The sequence below is a fragment of the Enhydra lutris genome, unplaced genomic scaffold (assembly GCF_002288905.1).
Source record: "Enhydra lutris kenyoni isolate GAN:26980312 unplaced genomic scaffold, ASM228890v2 scaffoldscaffold12, whole genome shotgun sequence".
NCBI lineage: Eukaryota > Metazoa > Chordata > Mammalia > Carnivora > Mustelidae > Enhydra > Enhydra lutris.
The window spans coordinates 56174337-56201316 of NW_019154096.1; the positions used below are offsets into that span (position 1 = coordinate 56174337).

A 26980-nucleotide genomic window follows, 5' to 3' on the forward strand; every position below is an offset into this window, starting at 1 on the left:
GGAGCCTTGTGGTACCCAAGGATACATCTGGGCCTCGGGAACTGATAGGAAGCTGACCTGACATTCTTGGGATACACAGAAAGCCCTCTCTCACTACCACTGGATTTCCTGCTGAGTTGTTTTTTTTTTTCCCTGCTGAGTTTTTGCTTTTGTTCTCTTTTGGGGAAGAATGCCTCCCTGTTTCCTGGTCTGTTTGGCAAAAATAGATGATTATCACCACTAGCTCCCAAGTTTAAGTCCTCTATTGAGTTGCAGAAAACTAAAGGCCTTATTTCAAAAGTCGCCGGTTCATTCACCTGCAGCCAGAGAACTGAACCCTCCTGTATGAGCTTGCCTGCCAGAGCAGCACTACTCTATTAACTCCTGGTTTTCGGGGCACAGGCTGACTTCTTGGGCAGCCAAACTTGGAATTTCCATTGCAGCAGCAGAAATCACTCATGCAGCACTAAAAAAAAAAAATGTTGGCACCTGGGTCCCCTCCCAGATCTACTGAATCAGAATCTCTAGAGATGGGGCACAGGCATCTGCATTCTTTAAGAAACTGGGCTAGTTGGTGTGTTATTATGGCAAAATAAACACAAGACAGAATTTACCCTGAGTGACCATGAGTACATTGATGGTGTCATGTAACCATCACTGAACTTAGCTGCAGAACACTTTCTTCATTCCAGAAGGAACCTGTGTACCTGCAAAGCAGTTATTCCCCCCCATACCCCACTCCCCCCCACCCCACCCCAAGGACCATGAATCTGCCTTCTTCCTCTGTGGATCTGACTATTTTGGATATTTATAGAACTGGAATCCCGTTATACATGAACCTTTTATGTGTGGACTCTTCCACTCAGAATAATGATTCCAGGCTTCGGCCATGCTATACCCTGTATCAGGACTTTGTTCCTTTTTGTGGCTGATGAATGTTCGCCTGTGTGGATATACCACATTTTGACGACCTGTTCATCAGCTGATGGACTTCTGGTTTGTTTGCCCGTTTTGGCTCTTGTGACTGGTGCTGTTGTGAGCATTCGTATACTGATTCTTGTTCAATCACCTGTTTCCAGTGCTGCTGGGTTAGGTACCCTGGAGTGAGATTTTGGATCATATGTTAATTCTAGATAGTTGCATTTTTAATGAGTTGGTTTTATTTTACTTTGTAGTCAAAGCCCCGTTAGGTGAGTAGGTTCTGTTGTTCTAGGCTCCCAGAAACAAGACTAGAGCTGGGATGGAGGTTATCTTTGGGGTCAGCTGGACCTGGACTCAAATCCTGGCTCTGCCACTGCTCTGTTGATTGAACTTGTAAGCAAACACCTTAACTTCTGAGTATCAATTTCCCACCCTTAAAATGGGAGCAAGATAGTGCTCACTTCCTTGGGATGTTGTGGTCACTTAGTATACCTATGCCTGTGTTCGCCTTGTGCAAAATTAACAGACTAAGCTCTAAATAAGCTGTAGAGAATATGATTATCTTATTTACCCAAAAAACTATGTGTCTAATTATTTTAGGGATGAAACGGGGTAGATTTATCCAGAAATCCCCACACATTTTGAGTAACGTGACTGCTCTGTTGTCCTTATTTTTAGAATATGCTTAAGGTGGTCAGTGCAACCCAGAAGCAGATAGACCTGGTAAAGCTCCATGAACAAGCCAAGAGGAACCTGGAGGAAGAAATCCAGAACTACAAAGATGAGGCTCAGAAGCAGAGAAAGATCATCTTTCAGCTGGAAAAGGAGCGAGATCGGTACATCAATGAAGCCAGTGACCTTACCCAAAAGGTAAGATCACTCCTTGATGATGTGAGTGGAGACCTTCTCTCTGAAGGTCACACACTGTAGCAAAGAGGATTGCTTCAGATCTGAGCTGGTGGTTTGCATGAGAATTTAAGAGGAACAATGTTGACGGAAGAAAAGCTGTCCTGGGGCTGATCTGGGTCAGACTATGAAACAGACAAGGTCAATGCTTTTTCCTTCGAGGCCCCTCCCCTGTTGCCTGCTGTGCAGTTTCCCTGTGTTGGACGCTTGGGTTCGGGGTGGTGGGGTGCTGTCAGCATCCCCATCTCTGTACCATTTGTTCTCACCCCCCACGTCTATCCCTGAAACCCTTGTCCCCTTAGACTGAGGATTCCAACTACTTGTTAGGAGAAAAGCATCTAATTAAATGACCTCAAATTAAGATGTGAGTGACTCCGGGCATCAGGTAAATGCTCACACATTCTAAGGGCATTTTTATTTTTTTTATTTTTTATAAAAGATTTTATTTATTTATTTGACAGACAGAGATCACAAGTAGGCAGAGAGGCAGGCAGAGAGAGAGAGAGAGAGAGAGAGAGAGAGGAGGAGGAAGCAGGCTCCCTGCTAAGCAGAGAGTCCTATGTGGGGCTTGATCCCAGGACCCTGGGATCGTAACCTGAGCCGAAAGCAGAGGCTTTAACCCACTGAACCACCCAGGCGCCCCTCTAAGGGCATTTTTATTTCCCAACTGTTGGGAACCTGGAAACCTCACCAGTGGTAGAAATTCATGCGTTGAGTAGCTAAGTCCCAGATCTCTACTTCCTGTAAACTGCGGAGAAGGGAGAATGCTCATGGCAGCGTCTTGAAAACGACTTCAGGGATTTCAGATCTGCTTTAACCCATTGTCTTAGCACGTGGCCAGCATTCAGCATGAGTGGTTAGACTCTACCGCCTTCAGTGTATTCCCAGATGGCGGAGAACAGGGGGTTTCATGGTGTCAGGAGGCAGTGTTGGGGAATGAAGGAATGTTTTAAGTATGAGGCTAAGAAGAGGGTTTGGGAGAAAATACTCGTTTAACAAGATGCCCCCCCCATCCCCTTGGCAAAATGTTATCTCCTCTGCAGTGTAAGCCCTCTCTTTCATCTCCACAGTGAAGTCTACAGTGTTTCCAGAGCTCTTGTGTGTTTCACTTTGTTTTGTTTTGTTTTGTTTTGTTTTGGAGTGGAATCTCAGTGACGTTGACAAGGAGGACAGCCAACATTTGAATTATAAACATTAAGAAAGAGGGAAACAAGCTTCCCTGTTAGGAAATCAGCTTCTTTCCGCTTAGACTAAATAAACGCTGAGCAGATGTTTGTAGAATATAAGTTCGGACTAGGCTATGCTCAGTCTAGCCCAGGCTGAACGTGTCTTCCGTGTAAAAGATCCCCCCACCCCCGCCACTCTCCCCACACCGGGTGATTCTCACAGCCCTGATTGGGGGCCATTGGAATACAGTGTGTTTCTTTTCTCACTTAATCATCTTACAGGAACGGTTGATTGATTTCCTGACTCCCAGAAAGCCAGTGGCCGGTCCAGGAACTCGTATTCTCCAATCCTACGCTCCAGCTTGGGCTAGCCCGTCAGGCCGCACATTCCTCAGCTTTGGCTGTAAGAAATAACCCTCAGATCTTCGTGGTTTATAGCAACAAAGATTCATTTTTCACTTGAATCAATGGCCTTTGTGGGTCTGCTGGTGCCCTGCTTCGTGTCCTCTTCATTCCACACTGATTCTGTTGGGATGTGCTGGCCTCTTTCAGAGCGAAAACAGGGTAATAGTGGACCTTGTGATGCTTTCAGAGCTTCTGCTGGGAAGAGAAAGGCACAGGGCTTGTCCACTCATTTCCCCTCTGCCAAAGCAAGTAACATGGCCAAGCCCAGCATCCCTGGGTAGGAATATAATCCTAGTAAGGGGGAGGCGCCGTATGCCGAGACAGGAAATGTATCTGAACATGTGATCTTCCTGCTTCACCTTCCTGGTAATCAGTGTCCCTCCACCTCGGGCTGCCATCACACTATCGAAGTTCACTGTTAAAAATTCCAGTGTGATACTGGTATCACTCCTGGCCTTACAAACCTCACTTCTCACTTCTCAGCAACCTGGGTCCATGCTTTCTAACATTTTTTTTTTTTTTGGAACCTTAGCACATATAGAAAATATGTCTATAGCTTATGGGAGATAAGGGGGAAACTGTTCAGGGTTGGAGGGGACTAACCTAGGGATGCTAGCTGCCCTGGTCCCACCTGATAGAGTGAGTCAGTATTTGGGTGCATACCTATAATCCATGCAAAACGATGCAATGGTATACTGTGATTTATGGGACAGAGTCCAAGCCCTTTGTTCTCCCTAGAAGGTCCTTCTTTCCCTTTTCTGCCTGGAAAATTCCTCTTTATCCTCAATTCCCTGCTCAAAAGCTCATCTCCGAGCTCAAACCTGCTCCGACTCTCTTCTTTATGGGTTTGTTTGTATCTTTGTAATGGTACTTACCATCCTTAGAGTAATTATTTTCTTTGCACATTTGTTTTTCCAACTTTACAGTGAGCTCTTGGGAAGAAAGTTTTATCTCATTCATTTCTTCATTTCTAGTGTGCCAGTAAATAGTAGGCACACTAGAAGTGTTTGCTAAATAAATGGATAGATGTTGAGTGGTAAAAAGGAGGCTGTCACTGATTTTAATATAGGATTATTGATTTTTCAGTTTCCTTGTAAAAATGTAGATGTACCAAGTTTTGCTGGTAACTGTTTTTCATAATTCTGATGTTTAACTTCACAAGATTGTATAATGTGTCACTAAATCATTTAAGCATAAGTTCTTAACAAATTCTTTATCAATTGTAATTTTTCTATTTCTTTCTTAACCTCTGACAGCATGTATCAGTTGCTACAGCAACCTGGGTCATCTCTAGACGACTTCTTCTTCTTCTTAAAGATTTTGTTTATTTGACACACAGAAAGAGGAGAGAGCAAGCACAAGCAGGGGAGTAACAGGCAGAGGAAGAGGGAGAACCAGGCTCCCCACTAAGCAGGAAGCCCATGTGGGACTCTATCCCAGGACCCTGGGATCATGATCTGAGCCAAAGGCAGACACTTAACTGACTGAGCCACCCATTTTAGAGAAAGAGAGAGAGAGAGGGAGTGAGCTCAAGGGGAGGGGCAGAAGGAGAGGGAAAGATTAAATATCAAGCACACTCTGCAGAGCCCGACTTGGGGCTTGATCTCACAACTCTGAGATCATGACCTGAGCCGAAATCAATAGTCCAATGCTTAACCGACTCAGCCACCCAGGCACCCCTGGACCACTTATTAAGGACCTGCATGTCCTTTTTTTTTTTTTTTTTTTTAAAGATTTTATTTATTTACTTGACAGAGAGAGAGATCACAAGTAGGCAGACAGAGAGGTAGGCAGAGAGAGAGGGGGAAGCAGGCTCCCCGCCAAGTGGAGAGCCTGATGTAGGGCTCGATCCCAGGACCCTGAGATCATGACCTGAGCCGAAGGCAGAGGCTTAACCCACTGAACCACTCAGGTGCCCCTGCATGTCCTTAATACATATAAGAAATATGTCCCTCCCCATATTTCTTTCTTTCTCTTCTGCTACACACATACACACCTCATTCCCACAAACAGAACATTCCCTTTCCTGAACTCTATTTGATATCAGGGGCTGGGGATAATGTCAGGATACTGATGTTTTCATCAACTTCTGGAGTAAGTATATGTTGTTCCAAGTTTTAATCCAGCAATTTCTTTTGTAAGAACTCAATCTATGGAAATAGACGAAATGCAAAGAGTTTTATAAAAGGATATTCTTTAAAATAAATTGTGCTACACTTATCTGATACAATATTATGTACCATAAAGACCACGTGTTTGAAAAATATTTTTTAAAATGGGGAACATGTTCACAATATGAATCTGATAAAGACAGAATGCAAGATTCCTTCTATGGTTTGCACTAGTTTTATCTCTGTGCACAGGAGAAGGATTGGTATTCAATTTTGAGCTCTTCTTATTACTTATTTCTTAAATAGGTACCAAATATTTTTTGAAAGAATGAATGGAAAGCATAATTAGAGATCTGAATTAACCACTCAAAGACTTACTTTTAGGTATTTACATTAAATTCTTCTTCACTAATGTATTTATCATTATGGGTCTTACCCCATTTTAAATTCATTTGAAACATGTTGTCATAACGGACAATCTTATCTGAGTTATCCTCAGTGATTTTAGCTGTGGGGGACTCGTGGCGTGGTCTCTTCTGCCTTCTGGGCTGCAAAAACAGGGTCAACATTTGCCTTCTGGTTCTTTCTGTTTAGAGAAAGAAAGGTGAGCTCTCCGAGACCGAAAGCCCTATGTTACATTTTATTAATTTAACTTGGAATTTGCAAACGAGGAAGAAGATCCTTTTCTGTGCCAGAATCGGTTGGCTCAGAATCCTAAACCTTTTCTTATGTCCCTGTCTCAGTCAACACTTGCCATACTAATGCGGCATGATACACAACCACCAAATCTCACTGGCATGCAGAAATAAGCATTTTCTTCCTTCCTTCCTTCTTACCTCCCTCTCCTTCCTTCCTTCAGATTTTATTTATTTATTTGAGAGAGAGAAAGTGCAAGAGAGCACAAATGGTGGGGAGAGGGATAGGGAGAGAAAAAGGGAGAAACAGACTACCTGCTGAGTGGGGAGCCTGACATGGGCTCTATCCTAGGACCCCCAAATCACGACCTGAGCCAAAGGCAGACACTTAACCAACTGAGCCACCCAGGTGCCCCAACACTTAACTTCTCACACCTCTGCAGTTGGGTGGAACTCAGGTGATCTAGGTTAGGCTTACCTGCACTTGGCTGGAGGCTTTGAGTTTGGTCTGGTTTTGCTCTATGTGTTTCTGGTCCTCCAGCATGCATGGTGTTGTCATGGAGGAAGAAAGGAAACAAAGGAGAAACCCAAGCACACAAGCACATTTCATGGCTCTCTCCTCTGACATCCCATTGGCTGTGGCAAGTCACATGTCCAACAGCAAGGGGAAGGCTCTTCCCATGGAGGTGGTCGTGACGGGAGAGGGAGTGAATATTTGCAGAACCATAACATAATCTAGTAGAGAGATTCAGCGCTTTTTATCCCATGCTTTCTCCTCTGCTGCACTCAAACTTTCACTCTTTAGTTAAACTGAGAGACACCAGGAATGGCATTATAAGTTGCGGTCCACCGTATTTACTCAACTTCTGTAAATTCTGGGTAAAACTATTCCTGGTTAATCATTAAATCTGAGGCACTTGTTGCATATTATGCACTTGGCTCATTTTAGAACCCCTCCTTTCTCATTCTAAATATTAAACTTCTGGCCATTGCCTTTCCAGACATTTTATACATCAAAAAGCATTCTTTCATAATGAATCCTTACCTCCATGTTCCTTAGCTCTCTGCTTATTTGCTTGTAACAGTGGCAAGCAAAACTCTCCTAGACAAAGCTCCCAAGAAATGAATAATAATGTGCTTTCGAGGGCTTACAAGGAAGTGAGGAAAGAAAGTTGATCAGAGAAGTATTGATTGAACTGGTACTTCATAATGAAATGGAGCTCCTGTTTCTTTGGTCTTAATTTGAAGTTTTATACAGGGCATCTTTCATAGACAAATTATAAGCTTTTTGTGTTATTATGCAATTACATATATCTAGGGATTACTCTTTTCCTGCCGAACAGAATATGATCCATAGAAAACTTGAATTGATTTGTTAAGTACTAGTATTATATAACATGACAGAATACTACCCTATCATGATAATCTATTATTTAATAACTGATAAAAGTATGATCTGCTAGGTACTTACATGATGGTGCAAATATATGTATCTTCTCACTTAAATCCTCATAATAGCCCCTTGAGGTAGACATGATTATATCCCTCATTTTATAAATTAATGTAATATGTTATTTATTATTTTTAAAAAATTTTATTTATTTATTTGACAGAGAAACAACTTGAGCAAGTGCACAAGCAGGGGGAGCTGCAGGCAGAGTGAGAGGGAGAAGCAGGCTGCCTGTGGAAACCGGACACAGGGCATGATCCTAGGACCCTGGGATCATGATCTAAGCCAAAGGCAGATGCTTAACTGACTGAGCCACCCAGGCGCCCCAATGCAATAAGTTATTAAGAACAGAAATACAGTGGCGCCTGGGTGGCTCAGTGGGTTAAAGCCTCTGCCTTTGGCTCAGGTCATGATCTCAGGGCCCTGGGATCGAGCCCCACATCGGGCTCTCTGCTCAGCGGGGAGCCTGCTTCCTCCTCTCTCTCTGCCCGCCTCTGCCTGCTTGTGATCTCTGTCTGTCAAATAAATAAATAAAATCTTAAAAAAAAAAAACAACAACAAAAGATGAGAAATACAGAGGTGCCTGGCTGGCTCAGTCAGTAGAGCGTGTGACTCTTGATCTCAGGGTCATGAATTTGAACTCCATGTTGGATGGAGAGCTTACTTAAAAAAATAAAATCTTAAAAACTGCCCAGAAACATAGATATGCCTCTCTAAATTTAAGGTAGGGAATAAGATAAAAAAGCAAGAAAAATAGAGAAGACTTAAAATCTCACGTGCCTGGCCACATAGGTTTTTTTATTTTGTTTTGTTTTCCTGAGAGTGAGTTTTTCAGTTTCATTATGAAGGTAGAGGCATTGTCAGCATTCAAATCATTGACATTGAGTCAGAAAAACTTATTGGAGGAGTTTATTATACTGATATTTCATCAAATATAAGTTAAAGGGCTCCAAATTCAGTGACCTACTTTCTTATCCTGCCTTAGTTTATGTGATGTTTTGACTATGCTGCAGATTTCCAGCATGCATTATTGATTTTTTATCTCACTCTTACTTCTATTGGCAGGTTGTTTTAACAGAAAAAGAAAAGGTAGTAGGTTATAAACTGGGTCTGTACCTCAGACTGCTCTGTAAGCATTTTCTGGGTTAGTTTGAAGTGGGCTTCCGAAGGCTGGGATCTCCAAGTCTCCAGCTCTAACAGAGCTTTTCATGTTTGGATATGACTTCTCTCATGAGTTGGTTTGAGGTATCTAAAATATAATCAGTTAATTAAGCTCCAGTCCCACATTTGGCATCCCACATTCTCTGATATGTCATTTTCAACAGGGGACTGTTGACTAAAGGTTTTGCTCCTACTTAACACCCCACACATTTTATGAATTTTCAGGATTTGACATTGGTTTGAATGATTTCCACTGAAACAAATTGAGTTCCGACACTTACAAATAAATTGCTTTGTAGATTGTCTTTTCCCTTAGTTTCAGTATTTTTTTTTTCATTGTCATTTAACTAAAATACCTTTGATCTTCTTGGTGTCATGATGAGTTCTTATTATTCCTAGCTTCAATAATCCAGAAGCAAATGCACTGTGATTTCCTGCACTGTTGTGTGCACAAAGATAGACCCTACTAGTTGGATGCCCCCCAAAGAAATGCCCTTGGCTGCATCCTTTCTCCAGAGCATTATTCTGTCTATGCAAAGGATGAGTCTTGTTATAACATCTCTCAAAGTGATTGAACAAGCAATTTTTTTTCTTTTCTCTGATGTATTGCTTGATATTCTGAATGCTGATGATGCTGTTCAAAGTATATTCAATCCATTCATTTCACTGAGCCCAAAGAAGTGTGATCATGTCCATAGAAAGGCTAAATTTTAGTTGGAGATAGTGCCTTTCTTTTTTTCTTTCTTTTTTTTAATTAAACAAATACCAGATCCAGTAATAGATATCTTATTTAGGTTTTACATTTATTTTTTTTTTTAAGATTTTATTTATTTATTTGAGAGAGACATAACACAAGCAGGGGGAGTGGGAGAGGGAGAAGCAGGCTTCCCACTGAGCAGGGACCCCGATGTGAGGCTCAATCCCAGGACCCTGGGATCATGACCTGAGCTGAAGGCAGCTGCTTAATGGGTGAGCCACCTAGGTGCCCCTATTTTTTTTTTTTAAGATTTTATTCATTTATTTGACACAGAGAGAGAGAGCACAAACAGGGGGAGCAGCAGGCAGAGGGAGAAACCGTCTTACTGAGCAGGGAGCCCTGCATGGGCTTTATCCCAGGACCCTGGGATCATGACCCGAGCTGAATCAGATGCCTAATTACTGAGCCACCCAGTTTCCCACACTTATTTCTGACTTATAAATTTTAGTTGTTGGTGGTGGTACCTTGAAAGACTGCCTGCTACTCATTTTTAAGGATTCTACAAATATGGAGAGAAGAAATGATGGGAAAAGGAAAGGGGTTTCTTTTCATTTCAGATCTATGCAGATGCCTTTTTTCCAGACCTCCTTGTTTCAGATTTTCTAATTTTGTTCCTTCTAGGCCCTCAACCAACCATCCAAACCATTTCCACAGTCTGTATTTATTCTTACTTTGGGCTGTTCTCTTTCCACACAAAGTAGATGATTTCAGTTAATAATGATAGAACAGTAGAAGCATGTAAAAATACTTTGTACAAATCTAGTGGCATAAATTTAAAAAGTTGGCTGAATAGGTAATTCTCTTGAAAATATGTACGTACATCAAGGTTTGACTTGTAGAGAAGTAGTAAATGTAGGAAGATCAGTAACTATGGAAGCCACTAAAGAATTTGAGGGAGAATTAATTAACTCCAACACTCACAGGGCCCAATAACTTTAGAAAGGAGTTTCTTCGAAATTTTGAGAATCAGATAAGTCTCAGGCTATGTAACTTCAGAAAAAGTGCTGCTCCTGCACTTTGCTTTTTTTTTTTTTTTTTTTGGGGTAATACTGATTGACATTCCAGCACTGATATATATAACCCATGCCTTCTGCAGGGATAATGAGTAAAGACTCCAGGCCTGGGAGAGAGCTTGGGGTCCAATGTGAGTCCTTGGTTGGGATGGCTGAAGCATAAAAAGGAAGAAGTAGTTTCCATAAATGGTGCAAATCCCAAATATCAACGGCTTACATTGTACCATCCCCAAGGACCATCCTCAGAAGATACTATCCATTAGCCTTCCAGTGTTTGCTTCTCCAACACCCAATACATGTCTAAGTTTCCTGGTTCTGTTTATTCCTTGATCACCCATTGTGTGCTACTATCGCTCCCTAGAGGTGTACTTAAGGGTGGGGAATGTGTCTTACTGTTCTTTACATCACTAGTGCTTATACAGTGCCTGCCAGTGAGAAGTCCTCAGTACATGTTCATTGAGCGAGTGAATAAATGGGTGAGTGAATGAATGGGTGAACGGAAAGGTACTCTGTTTGCTTTATGAAGCTAGCAGAAACCTTGATGTTGAAATAGAACTGAAAAGAAAGTTATTGACTTTGATCACTTGTGACTATGTATGCAGAATCCTAAATGAAATTCTAGCAAACCAAATTCAACAGTACATTAAAAGAATCACTTAGTATGGCCAAAGAAGGCTTATCCTGAAACCACAAGGATAGTTTCCTATTAAGAAAACTATTGCGGGTGCTATGGGAATGTAAAGTGTTACAGCCATTTTGGAAAGCAATCTAGCAGTATCTATTAAGGTTGAAAATACATATGTCTTTCGAGCCAGATAGTCCGCTCCTGGGAATCCATCCCAACAGAAGTGAATGCAAACCAGGACACATGTACCAAAATGTTTACTGGAGCAGGGTTGAGAATGGCAAAAAAGTGGAAACCAAGCTAATGCCCATAGAGGTGAAGAGCCGAGTCTGTGATGACTCAGCCACACGGTGGTGTGCTAAACCACCCTGAAAGAGAGTGAATTAGAGATACTCCACATGATCCCCCAAAGTATTACTGAGTGATTAAAAAGCAAGGCGCATACAAGCATATATAAGAAGATCACATTTGGCTAAAAAATAAAAACAAAACCTAAAAAGCAAGACAAAAGGAGACAAACAAATCCCTGTGTCTGTCTATTTACTGGTTGAGGAGGTGTGGATGGTATTACTTTCTTTGTCTGAGATTTCCTTCTTTGTAAAATTAGGTTATTCATAGCGTACATCTCGTAGGGGTTTTGTGAAGATTAAATGAGTTAATATATATAGGACGCCTGGTACATAGAATGTGTCTGAGAACTATTAGCTGTTATGCCAGAAGACTTGAACTGAATATGTAGAATTCAAAGGAAAATGTGGATGAACACACACTAAATTGTTAACCTGGTTGCTTTATGGGTTGATGAGGGGTTGATATGGGTAGAAGAGAGAAGGAAGGTCCCAATAAATAAGTAAAAGAAAAAAAATTTCACGCTGATGTGTTTATTTAAAATGATGGCACATGGGGTTATGTATAAAGAAATAAAATTAAAATACTTGTAAAGGGAGTCATTTATTAATAAGTATATCAAATCAATAGGCATAATAAGAAAAAAAATGCTACAAAATAATATATGCCCAAAGGGCATTTACTATGATTTAGTTCCATCCCTCCTTAAATGTGTCTTGGAAAATTTTGAAAGCTGTTTACTTAAAGATATAAAGGATAATCGGGTGCCTGGGTGGCTCAGTTGGTTGAGCGACTGACTTTGGCTCAGGTCATGATCCCAGAGTCTCAGGATGGAGTCCCGCATCGGGCTCCCAGCTCCACGGGGAGTCTGCTTCTCCCTCTGACCTTCTCTCCTCTCATGCTCTCTCTCACTCTCACTCTCTCAAATGGATAAATAAAATCTTAAAAAAAATATAAAGGATAAACATATTAAACACTAGCTATTGTTACCTCTGATGGCAAAACTTTAGAACAGGGTTTTCTCGGAGTGTACTAATTCCACAGGTGGAAGAAAGGATTCCATAGGGCAATGATTCGGGAACGTGCTGCTCACAGGTAGCCCACAGTTGAGAATAGGAGCATGGCAAAGGTCTAAGACTTTTTGACCATTTAGTTCTAGGTATAATGCCTCTTCTTGGGAGGAACCTTCCCTGGCTGTGTTAGTGCAAGGACCTGCCTGGCCTACTGTTCTCTGTTTACCCCCTCCTTAAGCTGTAAACCATTAAGAGAACGTCATCGCGATGCAGTAAAACTCTGAAGAATTTTCTCCTTGTGTGTTCCAGCTTTTGTCCAGACCATAACTCCATTGATTCAATCAGTGCAAAAGTTTTTCTTCTTAAGGAATTTTCGAAGAAGTTTGTCCTTAAAAAATCAATTTCTGTGGACACTGCCGCTGAGAGTCATGATTATGTAATTTCAGCTGTATGAATTGCTTGTTGAGAAGTATTGGCTCGCAGTGGAATTCTGTGCCTCGGTTTTTCATACTTGCAAAAAACAGGCAGTTATTCTCACATCTCCTCTTGCCTTGAAGTGTTTGGTGCACCATAGAATGCATTTTTATGAAGTCCTTTGAGTTTCCCGGATGGGGCGAGTTTGACATTGGCGAGGCAGTGTTTCGATGGCTATCAATGTCCAGAGGCCCCTTTTCTTTCTCACAGTTAAATTTCCAAAGCTATGAGGGTGGCCAAACAGCTAAGTTATATCTTATCTTTCTTAGTGCTCCATGTGAAGATCTGTTTAAACGGGTACCTTTTCTTTTTCTTTTCTCTTTTTTGCTGGGTGGGTGTTTGGGAGAGGTTTTCAGAACTGAAAAAATTTCGTTATTTTTTTCTTCTTGTGATCGCAGAATAACTGCACTAAGCCTTCATGCTTGGGCAGAACTCTAGCGTAGATCAAATGTATGTTTGCCCCTTATCAGCTGGGCTGAATTTCTGTGTTGTACCGCAGCGATGATAACCACAGTAAGATTTTCTGATTGTGGGCATTTCTACCAGCTACCCTTAGATTAAAATCTCTGTTTGTCCCGAACTGATAAAAACAGATCGGCTCTTTAACCATTTAATATACTTCTTTCTTCTCCAGGTCCTCATGAACATGGAAGACATAAAAATCCGTGAAATGCAGATTTTTGACTACAGGAAAAAAATCGCTGAATCAGAGACTAAGTTAAAACAACAACAGAACCTGTATGAAGCCGTGAGGTCAGACAGGAATCTGTATAGCAAAAATCTGGTTGAGGCTCAGGTAAAGAATGTATTTGGTCTTTACATTTTGACTCCTCCCCCCTTCTGGGTTTAAAGCAGTTTCTGTTTTCCTAATGGCAGAATTGAGAACAGGGCAAACCAGAAATCTCATGGAATTCACCTAAAAGAGAAGATCAGTTTGTGCTGAACTATCAGCTTGTTTGAAGTGGAAATGACACAGCTTGATGGGATGTGAAGATCATGGTCCTGCTTTTAATTATTATGTAGAATTGTAGAATTGCCATTCTCCTGTTTCTAATTTTTAGAACTGCTAATAGCGACTGTGACTCAGAGGGGAGCAGCACGTTCTTGTCATTTAATTGCAAATCTTTGCTTTGTGACCTTTTAGTTATAATGTTTGTTGTGGGGCCAATTCCTCCCTTGTAAAACAAGGAATAAAGCGTGTGTGTTGTATGTGCAAGTTTGTTGTATGTATTGTGTGTATATGGTGTGTTTGTTGTATGTGTTGTCTGTGCCACGTGTGTTGTGTTGTATGTGTTGTGGGTCATGTGTGCTGCATATGTTGTATGTGTCATGTGTTTGTTATATGTATGCATCACGTGTTGTGCACATGTGCTGTCTGTATTGTATGTGTTATATGCATGTATTGTGTTGTATGTGTGTGGTATTGCATGTGTTGCACGTGGCATGCGTGTTGCATGTGTTGTACGTCATACGTGTGTCGTATGTATGTCACACGTGTTGTATGTGCTGTATATATGTATTGTGTGTTTTGTATGTGTGTTGTGTGTGTGGCATAGTCATTTTGCATACTTTGTGAATATTGCATGAGAATATTTTGAGAGTTAAGGTTAGGAAGGACTTGGAGGTTGATGGGCATAAGAGACAAAGGAATAGCCCAGTGGTAATTGTTCAGGAGACCACTGTTTGGAGAAAGCCTCCCTTAAAAGCTCTTGAATATGGATGGAACTTCTATACAGATGGTGTTGTCTATTTAATTCACTTTCAAACATTTCTCCTTTCATTTTATTAGGATGAAATAACAGAAATGAAGAGAAAATTGAAGATTATGACCCATCAGGTAGATCAGCTGAAAGAAGAAATCTCAGCCAAAGAGTCAGCCCTTGTGAAGCTGCACCTGGAACAGCAGCGGATAGAAAAGGAGAAGGAAACTCTGAAGGTATAGAATTGGCAATAAAAATGGTGGTGGCAGGAGTCTGTCTGTTTGGTCCCCCCCCCCCCCGCCCCCGCCTCCTGAGGCAGACTCTGTGCTCACTGAAGGAACAAGGGGCGGGGAGAACAGCAGAGGAACCATAGGAGGAGCCACACCCCCTCCAGGGCAGGTCTCCTTCTGGGCAGTGCTCCCAGGTAGAAGCGGGGAAAGGGCCTGTGGAGACGCATAAGCAGCTAGTTCACCAGCTGCTGTCATCCCATCAGCAGAAGAGAACCGAGCACGTTGGCAGTGCCCAAGAAGTCCTGGGGCTTGCTGGATTGCCACAGTCCTTTTGCATTTACAACTTGCATCCAACACCCATGCCCAACCCACCCAAACTCCTCCCTGGGCCTTCCACAAGGTGCTGCTTGCAAGACCTTTTGTCCCGCTTCCCCTAATAGGTGTTTGCTTTATGTGCACCAGACTTTTCTGCCTGCACTCGCCTTAGCCCCTCCTCCAGGGAATCACCTCTGTCTTCCTGTATATTCCTAAGACATACCCTTTTAAATTTACCAACTTGGCACATCATATGTCTACTAATATAAAGACCTTTTCCAAGAATACATACCAAATAATTATACCATTTCAAATCCTCGAATGAAATATGTTTTATTATACACATTCACTAAACCTGAAGTATTTTTCTTTTCCTATCCAAGTCAATAGATTTCCCTTTTAATCCATTTGACCAAGGAGTTAAAAAGGAACTAAGGGTATGCAAGTATCACTTTCACTTGGGAAATGTATATGCAGAATAGTCATGGGTGTTTATGAGCCACTTGGAGGAAGTCTCTATAGCAAATCAGAGACTGGGTGTCTTGGTTTCTGCATTTTAGTTTTCAAAGATTTTCAAAAATAGTTCCTGTCTTAAAAGTGTGTAGCTGGTGTTGGACGCTTTAAAGCCAAATTTCCTTGATTCCAAGATGCCATAAATTGAAATATGCACTCTCAATTTCATAATAGGTTTTGTCAACTTAATGATAGGTCTTCATGGAAATAAAACTACTACATGAAATCAAGGCACATTTGGTTTGAGAAAGATTAAAATATAACAAAATGTCTGTACAGAAAGGATATGATAATTGATACTTACCTGAGACTTTGATCTCCCCACTCTAGCTTATGATAAAAAACAAATAAAAAATTGTGCATTAAAATTCATTTCCATATAAAGAAATACAAATACATAATTTTAGATTAGAAAATATCCTGCATCTTTGCCCCTGTTTTCCTTGTTTGAAAGAATAATTTTGTAGATGATAGCAAAGCCTGTAGTGGGATGAGTTTATTTATGATTGAATGAATCTGAAGAATCTTATTATAAACATTGCTTCACCATGGGCCGCATGGACCCATGTTAGCAAGGCTTCAGTACAACTCTATTTGGTCATCTCTTTCTTTTTATAGGATGACGTCCATCTTCATCTCTTGCTTTCCTGACTAATTTCTTTTCAAAAGATTGTTACCCCATAATGGGGTCCAAGGTAGAACTACCCACCTTCTTCAAAATTCTGCTTTAGAAAAAGCAATGTGTCCTAAGCAAAAGATCAGTTATTCCTAACTCCCTAGAGTTTGACTTTGGTTAATATTTGTTTCAATTATGCCTTCCATCATCATGCATATATAGCTCCAAAGAAGCATCAAAATAAAAGAAAATAAAGGGCAATAGGGCTCTGTTTTTTGGTCCTGGACCAGTAGAACTGGCAGCGGGTGAACATGGAAGATGAGTTTAAAGGGCTTCTGCCCTAGAGAGCTTGCTCTAAGTGGGGAATCCTAGGTCTGGAGAGCTTGGAACTATCGATTATAGAAAGATGATTGCTTTGGAATTACAGTGAAACCAGGATGACTTTTTCCCTCAACATTTCCCATAGAGGTAAGAATGAGGAACAGAGAAAGGATGCCTGCTTGATTTATTATTTGAGGTTATCCAAGGGTGACTTGTAATGGTGCTACGACTGGATAATTTTGGCCTATCATGGAGCTTGTCTGACATTCTTTAGAAAAATATGACAGCTCAAATGTTGAGTTTCAGCCTCTTGACTTTTTTAGCCTCATATTTGAATCACAATTCGCACAGATCTCTGAATATTATGCATCTGAAGTTCGCAAACCAAAACCCAGGAGGGAAGGGCAGATTTTCTAGTAACCTTGCTCCAAGAGACATTTAGCTTATTATTGTTGTGTTCTACAAAGCTCTGTGGGCACGGAATGCCTCTGGAAGGGCAAGTCCCCTCCTGCGTGGCAGACCGTGGGACACCTTTAGACAGGACCACCCAATTTACTACTTCTCCAAGATGACAAACGGTTGTCCTTAGTAGATCATCTTCGTCCTCATTCATTCCCCTCAGAAGAAACCTCTTGCTCCTTCCATGTTTCTTTTCCTCTCTTAGTTGCTACCAGGCTCTACTGACTCCTCAGTATTCTAGATATCGTCAGCACATTATGGTTATGACAGAATATCAATAGTCCTTGTAGATATTGCCGCATGTGCGTTCATCTGCCCATTCTGTCCCAGTCTTGTCTCATCAGCGCTGATGGAGCCGTCTCATTTGGAGTGTCCTAACAAGCCCCTGATTCTGCCTCATCACCTCCAAATCATCCCACATCACTGTGACAGCGCTTTGATTCCTGGTGAATAATTCAGTGGCAGATTCTCTCTGTCCAGAGCCCGGTATCACATTAGCACCTGGCTTCAGGGCACCTTATCCTTTTCCTAGGATGACCTGGCTGGGAGCTGCCACAGAGAGAGAGGGGAAGCCCCATTATTCCCATGGCTGGAAAACTTCGAGTGGTCCTATTTGTTTTAGATGTAAACAGATGGTTTCTGTGACACCCAATGAATGTCGGAATCATGTACGAATGGGTGAAACACCTCTGCGTATGGTTCTTGAGTTGAGATGTGTACCTACAGCCATATTGGATGATAGATATTCCGTAAACCCCATCACAAAGATAATTGTGGAGGCAGCGACTAAAGAGTGTGTCCTGTGAGTGTCTTACAACTTCATACCACCAGCAATGCTTTGAGAGATTAGGATACCTCAGGTCCCCTCTAGAACATTGTTTGATGGGCTTTTGGGCACACAGCAGTTACCATCTCTCCTGGGTGAGACAGCTCAGATTTATAGCTGCTAAATGCATTAGACTCAAGGTATTTTGTTGATGTTAACATTTGCTGCCATAGTCTAATGCCACATCTTGTTTACAGCCCATAAATTTATGACATAAGGAGACCACTCAGAATTTTGATATATTATGGTAAAAAAAAACACACACACACAGCAATGCCAAACGCGTGAATGGTTTTACATTTCAGACAGATACTTTTACACACCGTTGATTGCATTTTAATATAACGGGGGTTTCATTTTGTTCTGCTGATGGATTCCGATCAGCTCTTGGCACTTAGGAACAGGGAAGTGAATGTTGCACATCTGGGAAAATAAAAGTTTTATTAAAGAAAACATGAGCCACACAGGTATTTTATGGCTGTCTTCACTGTCACCTTAACTGATGATAGAAAGAGAAAGGCCAGTTCTTTGCTCTCTTTCCCAATAGGCAATCCCACCAAGTGGTAAGTACTAGACCAGATCTTTTCTCAGAAAGCCTTTCCTTTCACTTATCCCTAAACCAAAACATATTTCATGAGTGAACGAACCAAATGTCATAAAAGAATCCTTTGATTTCACAGTAGCCAGAGGCATTTAGTCTGTGACAATACACGTGTATTACTAGGCGTGCAGTGTCTTCTACTATTTGGACAAGATTGAGTTATGGAATTCATGGCTCTTGCTCTCCATGAGTCCAACCCAACTCAAGTTGCATTGGGCACTTGCAAATGAGAGGTTTTCTATCATCCCGGTCAACTTTCTGGGTGGGTGGCGGTGGTGGTGTCACAATACTTCCTTGAAGGAAAAAAGGAAAAAACTTTTTTTACTGTCATTTGCCAACTTGCAGGCCACTGAGAAGTTGGAGCCTTAAAATCATCTTGTCGTCTCCCTTGTGTTTCCAGGCATGGGTGAAATCAGAGCTCTCTTCTCATTTGTTTCTTTTTCTGCTGACCTGGTCTGTGATAAAAACCTGTCCTTCCCATGTGGGCATGGAACCTCTCAAAGACATACTCTTCTTCCCTTTAATGAGAATACTTCTGTGGCTCCTTCTTGCATACTCTGTACAGCGTGTGGCGTATAAAGCCCTTCCCTGTCTGGCTCAGTTTTACCTCCTGCTATTCCCTACTCCAGACTCCAATAATCAGCCACACCGGATGCTCGGCTCTATGGTGAACATACTTTACAGTTTGCATGCTTGTCTGGTTAATGCCTTCCCCCAACACAAGCCTCTTCTCTTAGGAAGTATCTGTCAGTTGCCAAGGGTCTCGCTGTTTCTTCCCTCTAACCCCTAGGTAGGCAGGAATTAGAAACTCATCCCTGGGTACCCCCATGTCTTTTTTTCCACAGTAAATACCATTTCTACATTGTAACATGTTGGTTCTATCTGCCATTTCTAATGGATGATGAATCTTTCAAGCCTTACTTTTTGTATTTTGCCTGAAACAATTGGGTGGTGCTAACCACCCCTGCTAGGAATCAAAAGATTCCACAGGCTTTGGAATCAAAAGATCTGGGTTGCAATCTAACCTCTGCTCCTTACTAGCTGTGTGACCTTGGGCAAGCGAATTTGGTTTTCTTTGTCTCCTACACATTGTATTTGTAAAATGGGATGAGAGTAACTATGCAAAATGCCTGGTGTCATGCCTGAGATACTGTAGGTCACAAACATACTCATGGGGTTGAAGTGAATGTGTCCTTGGATATGAGGTATTTCCTGAGATACTGTAGGTCACAAACATACTCATGGGGTTGAAGTGAATGTGTCCTTCGATGAGAGGTATTTTCCTTCTGAAACTGACCAGTCCATGGCACCTCGTCCCCATCACTCTTACAATTTCCATGTAACCTCAAAGCCTCAAGATCTGAGCTCTTCCAGGAAGCCTCCCTGACAACCATAGTCCTCTGACCTCCTGTAACATCAGTACTCTGTCTGTGTGCTAATAAAGATATTGAAAAATCATTGCCTAGAGTTAATATTCACATAATACTTGTATATCTTATCTTCTCATCTAGATTGGAGGCGTCTGAGGAATAGAATCTATATATCTTTTTATATCATGACATCTCTTCTGTTCCATCAAGATAGACACTTGGTCGTTCTCTTTGTTAATTTAATCTTTTCTTGCAATAGGCTTTATCTTTATAGTTGATGTGCTGTTTGTGTTAGGATGATTACAGGAGGTAGTGCATACAAAGGCCCTCCCCTGTCCTCACCCCTACATCCTCCTCTGCACTATTTTATGTGAATTCTCACCTTGTTTAGCTGGGAAGAGAAGAGCTGCTGAATGCCAGTGAAGCCTCTGCTATCCGTATCTAGAAAAAGGATGGAAATCCCTCAAGGGCACAACTCATAGAATAAACATGATCACCGTGATGTACACTATTGTTTCTTTACAGCACTATTGCAAGGCCTGTGTGTGTGCATGTGTGTGTGTGTGTGTGAAGCTGGTTTTGCTTGGGAAAGGGATCAAACCACGCTAAACGAAACATCAGGGGGTCAGTGTAAGAAGAACAACTGTGCATCTAAATCTGGGCCCGACGTCCAGGTCTGTATTGCCACAGAGCAAAATCTCTCTGTATCTTTCATTCTTTGTCAGGCCGAGCTGCAGAAGCTAAGACAACAAGCTCTGGAGACCAAACACTTCATTGAAAAGCAGGAAGCAGAAGAGAGAAAACTCCTGCGAATCATCGCTGAGGCTGATGGGGAGAGGCTGAGACAGAAGAAGGAATTAGACCAGGTAGGAACCCCTCCTCACCAGACCTGCAGATCTCATCAGCAGACACAACTGTGTGCTTCCACTTTTCATGAATCCTCATTCTTTTTCTAGGCTTTGCATTCCATCTGTTGGAAGAACAGCAGTAGAAACCCATCTTCTGTTGATTACTTATGAAATAGTCATTCATTATTCAAGTCATATTTATGAGCACTTACTATCCTTTAGGCACTGGGGATACCCTGGTCAACGGGAAAATAAGGTCCCTGTTCTCAGGGAACTTACATTCCAGTACAATATAATTGCTCACATGTACTTGCAATGAATAATTATATAATTCTGGAGTTAGAAACTCAAATGCATAATTAGGGGGTTAGAACTGAAATGCTTTCAGAGATTTGGCAGGTTGAAAAAAAAGAGAAATTGGCTAGTGTAAGACAGTAAGGACTGGTGGAAACGGGCAAGAGCTAGCCCACCATAAAGTCATTCAAAATCTAACATTTATAAAATAATGGGTTGGGAAAAAAACCAAACACCCAGAGGCCAAGAAATGTGGGATGATGATGATGATGGATGATTTGTTGTACTCTTTCTCTTTCCGATGGGACTGCAAACACATGGGAGGAGCTGTGCTGAATGTCTAGTAGGATCTTTCCAGTGCCCTGCCCACTGGATGCCTAGTACACATACATGGACATTTGAGAGATCTTTGACAGGATGAAAGAGGCTGCCATAATGAAAATGAGACTTTTTATTTCCCTAATGGCCATGCTTTTCCCTATCTCTCTAGGTCATCAGCGAGAGAGATATCCTCGGGTCTCAGCTTGTCCGGCGCAATGATGAGTTGGCTTTGCTCTATGAGAAGATCAAGATCCAACAGTCTGTGCTGAATAAAGGCGAGAGCCAGTACAACCAGAGGGTGGAGGACATGAGAATTCTCAAACTTGAGATTAAGAAACTTCGCAGAGAAAAGGGGATTCTTGCCAGGAGTGTGGCTAATGTCGATGAACTCAGGTAATAATAATAATAATGGTAACAGGCTAATGTCGATGAACTCAGAGGTGAGGGCACTGTGGTCTCGGGGGAGCTCCTGAAATGACCTTATATGTTCGTTGCTTGTTGGTTGTGGAAGGTCTATATCAGGTTGTATAAATCAATTTTCTCATATGATGAAATTATGATCAAATAATGAGAACAACTTTTCCATAATTGAGAATCTACATTATGCCCTTTCTATGTCACCAAAAAAGTGAACTAGTTCGTCCTTAAGGGAATATAAGTGAGTGCAAAAAGATTTTTTTAGAAACGTATTCTGGCTTTTAAAAAAGAAAATTGGGGCACCTGGGTGGCTCAGTGGGTTAAGCCCCTGCCTTTGGCTCAGATCATGGTCTCAGGGTCCTGGGATGGAGCCCCACACTGGCCTCTCGGCTCAGCAGGGGGTCTGCTTCCCTCTCTCTCTCTCTGCCTGCCTCTCTGCCTACTTGTGATCTCTCTCTGTCAAATAAATAAATAAAATCTTTAAAAAAATTAAAAAAAAATAAAACAAAGACATTTCAGGACAGATCACAGACACAAGCTAGATACAATTCAGAAAACCATTTCCCCCAACGAGCTTTTCAGAATTTCTTTAAGTAGGCAGCATGCAAGCGATCGAGCAGCAGTATTTAAATTTAATCCTGGTAACATTTGCACATCTTTTTCTTGGAATTATATACAGAATGAAAAGAAGGAAAAAATTTAATTTTATCACTATTTGAAAACTCTGTTTCCTTAGAAGGCGGCCAAATTTTATATCTCACTCTTGATTTATCTTCTGCAGCTTTCGCTTTAGCTTAGTGGGCCTTCTTCTGGCCTTAAATCTTGTATTATACAAGATCTACTTCCCCTTTGGGAGAACATCACCATGTTTTATGTAGGCAATTGCAGGAAACCAAATAAGAGGCCTGGTGTTGTCTCCGGAGCTGTCCTTATTCCCTGTGGACTTGTAGATGAACAGTATCCTTGACCACCTTGGGACAAGGACACAGGCCGCCTCTGCTTCTTAAATGAATTGAATTAGAAGATAGTGTTGATATTTAGTTGCAGCGATTATATTCAGGAATAGCAAGGGAAGTTGCCACCATCGAGGACGGATCAATACTTTTTATTTTTTCTAGAGTTGCTTGTATTTCAGATGATGAAAGTGGAACACACTCACTGTAGAAAATGTGGCAAATGCGGAAAAAAACATAAAGGAGGGATTAAAAAATCACGCATGGAGTTTACTATCCAGAAATACCACCACTGACATTTCTAAGACAAACACGTTCATTCTAAGGAGCTATTGAGTGATCTCAAAGATCATCACCAAACTTGCCAGCCATGAGTTATTTCTATTATATACACAAAGGACCATATTCTATCCATTCCTAGTCAGTATCACTGGCTTGTGGATAACAACTTATATTTTTCTCTTCAATGGGAAGACAACTCACTGAAGATATTGGAGGCAAGCCAGCATGAATTCCAATCTCAGCCTTGCCACCCACAAGCTGTGTGACCTTGGGCAAATCTCTTAACTTATCTGAGCTTCGGACTTGTAGCTAAACATCAAAACCAACACAATGTGCCTAGCACAGAGCCTAGAACAAAATAACCTGTCCATAACAGTAGCTAACACTCCCTCCCACCCTTCTCTTCTGACGACATTCTAGAAAATCGAAGTGTTAAAAATATGCTTTTAATTCTAAGCAGCTTGTGCTGAGCTCCCTGTTGAGTGAACATCATGCATTTAATTCTAATGGTTTGTCTTGCTAATGAGGGGAAGTTGTATTATTGGTTTAAATGAAGCAATTAAGTAAAAGAGATGGCTTGGTATTAGTAATCTGCACACCCACAACAGACGAGGACAGATAATAATATCCTTATTGCCCATGTCAATGTGAGTGTTTGCCTCTTCTCCGCCCCGCAACAAAGCGCCTTGTTCCATAGGGTGGCTGCCAGCTCCCAGGGTCCTATGAATGGCTGATGTGCAGGCCTATTAACTAGAGATTCCCGCAGATTGGAGCAGTAGGTCTGAGCCGGAGCTAGTTCTTCAGGACTTTTGCAGCCATCTGTGTAGTTAGCTGTGGACCATCAAATAAAATATCACAGCTAACTCTATCCTTCTCCATCCTGGCTGTGCGTTAGAATTATCAGGAGGACTTTACAACCTATGAAACCCAAGTAACATGCTTGACCAATGAAGGTTTCGGAATCCCTGCAGGGGTTGGGTCCAGGTGAAGGTGGGTTGTGCAGCTCCCCAGGTGACTCCAGTGCACAGTCAGGGTGAAATTCACTACCCTGATCGGTGTCAGGTCATCACTGGAGCCTCGGTGTCCTGCAGTCAGGTGCCATATTTTGTGGTAGGACATAAAAGATAGATCGTTCTTTATGTAGAGATGTTTAGAAGCATTGAAGAGCATATTGAAATTCTCATAATTCACTTCCTTCCTGTTCTTCTTATATACTTGTAAACTCCTTGAGTATTCAGAATCATGATTCTGAAGCTCTGGTACTTTGATTAAAGCTAACGCTGAGGTTTTGTGCCCTGCAGGGATTGGTAACATCTGTGTCTGGCTGGAGGCTGGTCTGTGTTCACAGAAGTCTCCCTAATGCCAACTTTTTATGTATAGTGTAGTGGGTCTATAGCCACATAAAGACATGATATCCAAATGGTGGAGAATTTCTTAATAAGACAAAGCTTGTCTTATTCAGGCAGGAGCTTTTCCACATGCAAAGAGAATTCTTGAAGGAGAGGACACGATGTCGAGCCCTGGAGGAGGAACTGGAGAACCCCATGAACGTGCACAGATGGAGAAAGCTTGAGGTAACACCTGGCAGAGCCTTCCTCTCCTCCCCAAATCTCTTCTCCTACCCCACACAATCTCCTACCTAAAGCACAGGAAGAAGCTCGGTTTTATTTAATGCTATGAAAATTGTCACCTAAAATGTAAGTCTGGATCAAATGTAAATTGGGTTGTTCCAGAACCAGATGGTTTACTTGGGTTTTGTTTAACCAGAACCAGATGGTTTACTTGGGTTTTATTTAAAAAGTCTTAGACAAAATCCCTTCCATTTAAAGAAGACCCAGGTGAGTTGTGAGCTGGCATCACCAATTGAGATTTTTCCTGGTAGGTAGTTTTTGGTCAACCAGTACTCCTAACTCTACCTGTCTCAGATTGTTGATTGCCTTCAGCCATCTTGGCTACCAGCAGCTATACCTTCTTTCAGCTCGTCTTTGTATTCTTTGCTGCAGGAAACAAGGCTCTTGTCAACTAGCCCTTTTTTTGAAAGACTAGCATTGTGTTAGCCAAACCCTTTTTCTGAGGATCTGGGGACACAGCAAATGTCTCACTGGTAGCTGATGGACAACAACTCTCATATTTTATTTTAAGACTTCCTGATAGACGTTACCACCAGCCCTACAGATAACAGTTAACAATAAGCTCTGCTTATTCAAAGAAAAGATGGCCCTCTCTCAGAGTTGTGGCCAGCCCTGTGGGTGCCAGGAGGGGCTTTGACGACACCACCAGTTAGGGTTTGGGGAGGGTGAAAGTATAGGACATAAGAAGGAGCCATCAGCCAAGTCAGTTTTTGGTTTTCATTTCTACTTTTTCCTTTTAATGAAGAAAGCATTAAGGACAATGCATTACAAATTGCTATGTAAACATGAGGCCTGCATTTTAACAACGTGCATTCTTGCCAGAAGAATGTATGCCAGATCTAGTCCCAGCATGTGGATGTCAGTTGGCACTGCTTAGTATTTCTTAAGCAAAGTCAAAGTCGGTGGAATGTTTTCTCTCCGTGGTTTTGACCCTAATTTATTCCTCTTTGAATGCCAAGAGTGGTGTCATTTACTAAACCAACAATAATATGGATGTGTCTGGGAAAGTAGAGCTGAAGACTTAAAATTCATTTACTGTTGTGTTAGTTTATTCCATGTGTTTTCAAGCAGATCTTTAAAGTTTCCAATTCCGTGTCAATTTCTATTTAAAAAATTAGAAAATATTGTGGAAGCAGATGAAAATATTTAGCTGCTAGATTAATTCAAAATGTCAGTACAGTTGAAAGCAGAACTTTGGCTCAAAGTCGAGAGGACAGATTATCAATTTATAACTGTAGCATTTGTTTGAATTGTACACAGATAGTTATTGAAGTTGCCTCAGAGCTTAACAGATTGATAACCCCATTTGAGAGCTAAATGCCACGGTTGTGTTTTGCTGCCAATTATTAGCAGAAGTCCACATCCTAGAAACCTTCCCCATCATAGGCTATAATGAATCTTCTTGTTGGCAATTACCAAAGGAGAATCCTGAGTTTGAATAAATTAGGGAAGCCTGTCTCATTCATTCGGAAACAGAGGGCACAGGAGGAAAAGCCTCAGAGCATAGTAATGAAGAACGGCAGGCTTGAGAGCCAGGCATATCTGGGCCGAATCCAGCTCTGACTCTTACCAGTGTGGGTGGACGACTTATTCCTCAGAGCCTCAGTTGCCCTCTCTATAAGAGGGGAAGACCAGTGCTGTCTCTTAGGACTGTCGTGGGCCTAAAACTTGATATTGTATGAAAAGCACTTAGCAGGGTGTTGGGACGGTGGCAGAGAATCAGGTATAATGCATAGTAGCTATCATGATTGTTATTATTAGTATTATCCTTGTTCCCCCCGGCAGAATACACCTGTTCATTTTCCATTTATTGGCCAACTAGAGCCAATAGATAAGACATTAGCCAAACTTCAGCCTTTTTTTGATGGCCATCGCAATCTGTTATGCCCTTTTATTTTTATTTTTATTTTGGTTTTAATTCTCTCTGTGTGGGGTCTGTAGGTTTGTGATACATTTTAATAAGAAAAGAACTATTTTACATAGAGACTTCAGTGCTTTGAACTGATGATATCTCAGCTGCTTTATTTTGTTCCCTCTGAACAGGCCAGTGACCCCAGTACCTTTGAGCTGATACAGAAGATCCACACCCTGCAGAAACGTCTCATCAGCAAGACGGAAGAGGTGGTTGAGAAAGAGCTTCTCCTGCAGGTAGCATCTTTCTTTTCTGGACTCACTGAGCAAGCGTGTTTTCTGAGCATCACCATCTCTAGGTGCTTCTAGAATGAGCTCTTTGGCAGCGCTGCATGGCCCCATCTTTAACTGTAGATGGCAACAGTGACTCACACACAGAGAACAAACAACATGATTAATTGGTCTTTT

The 26980-nt window shown here is 41.6% G+C and overlaps 1 protein-coding gene across 3 annotated transcripts in view; it reads left to right on the forward strand.

Annotated features, from left to right (window-relative positions):
- LOC111145180 (cilia and flagella associated protein 58) overlaps positions 1–26980 on the forward strand; it is a 115720-nt gene that overhangs the window by 44902 nt on the left and 43838 nt on the right. For all 3 annotated transcript variants that reach the window (XM_022499894.1, XM_022499893.1, XM_022499892.1), the window contains 7 exons: positions 1579–1770; positions 13599–13760; positions 14754–14900; positions 20641–20781; positions 21548–21771; positions 24493–24604; positions 26705–26809. In XM_022499894.1, coding sequence (XP_022355602.1) covers positions 1579–1770; positions 13599–13760; positions 14754–14900; positions 20641–20781; positions 21548–21771; positions 24493–24604; positions 26705–26809 — 1083 coding nt within the window. The remainder of the gene's footprint in view (positions 1–1578; positions 1771–13598; positions 13761–14753; positions 14901–20640; positions 20782–21547; positions 21772–24492; positions 24605–26704; positions 26810–26980) is intronic.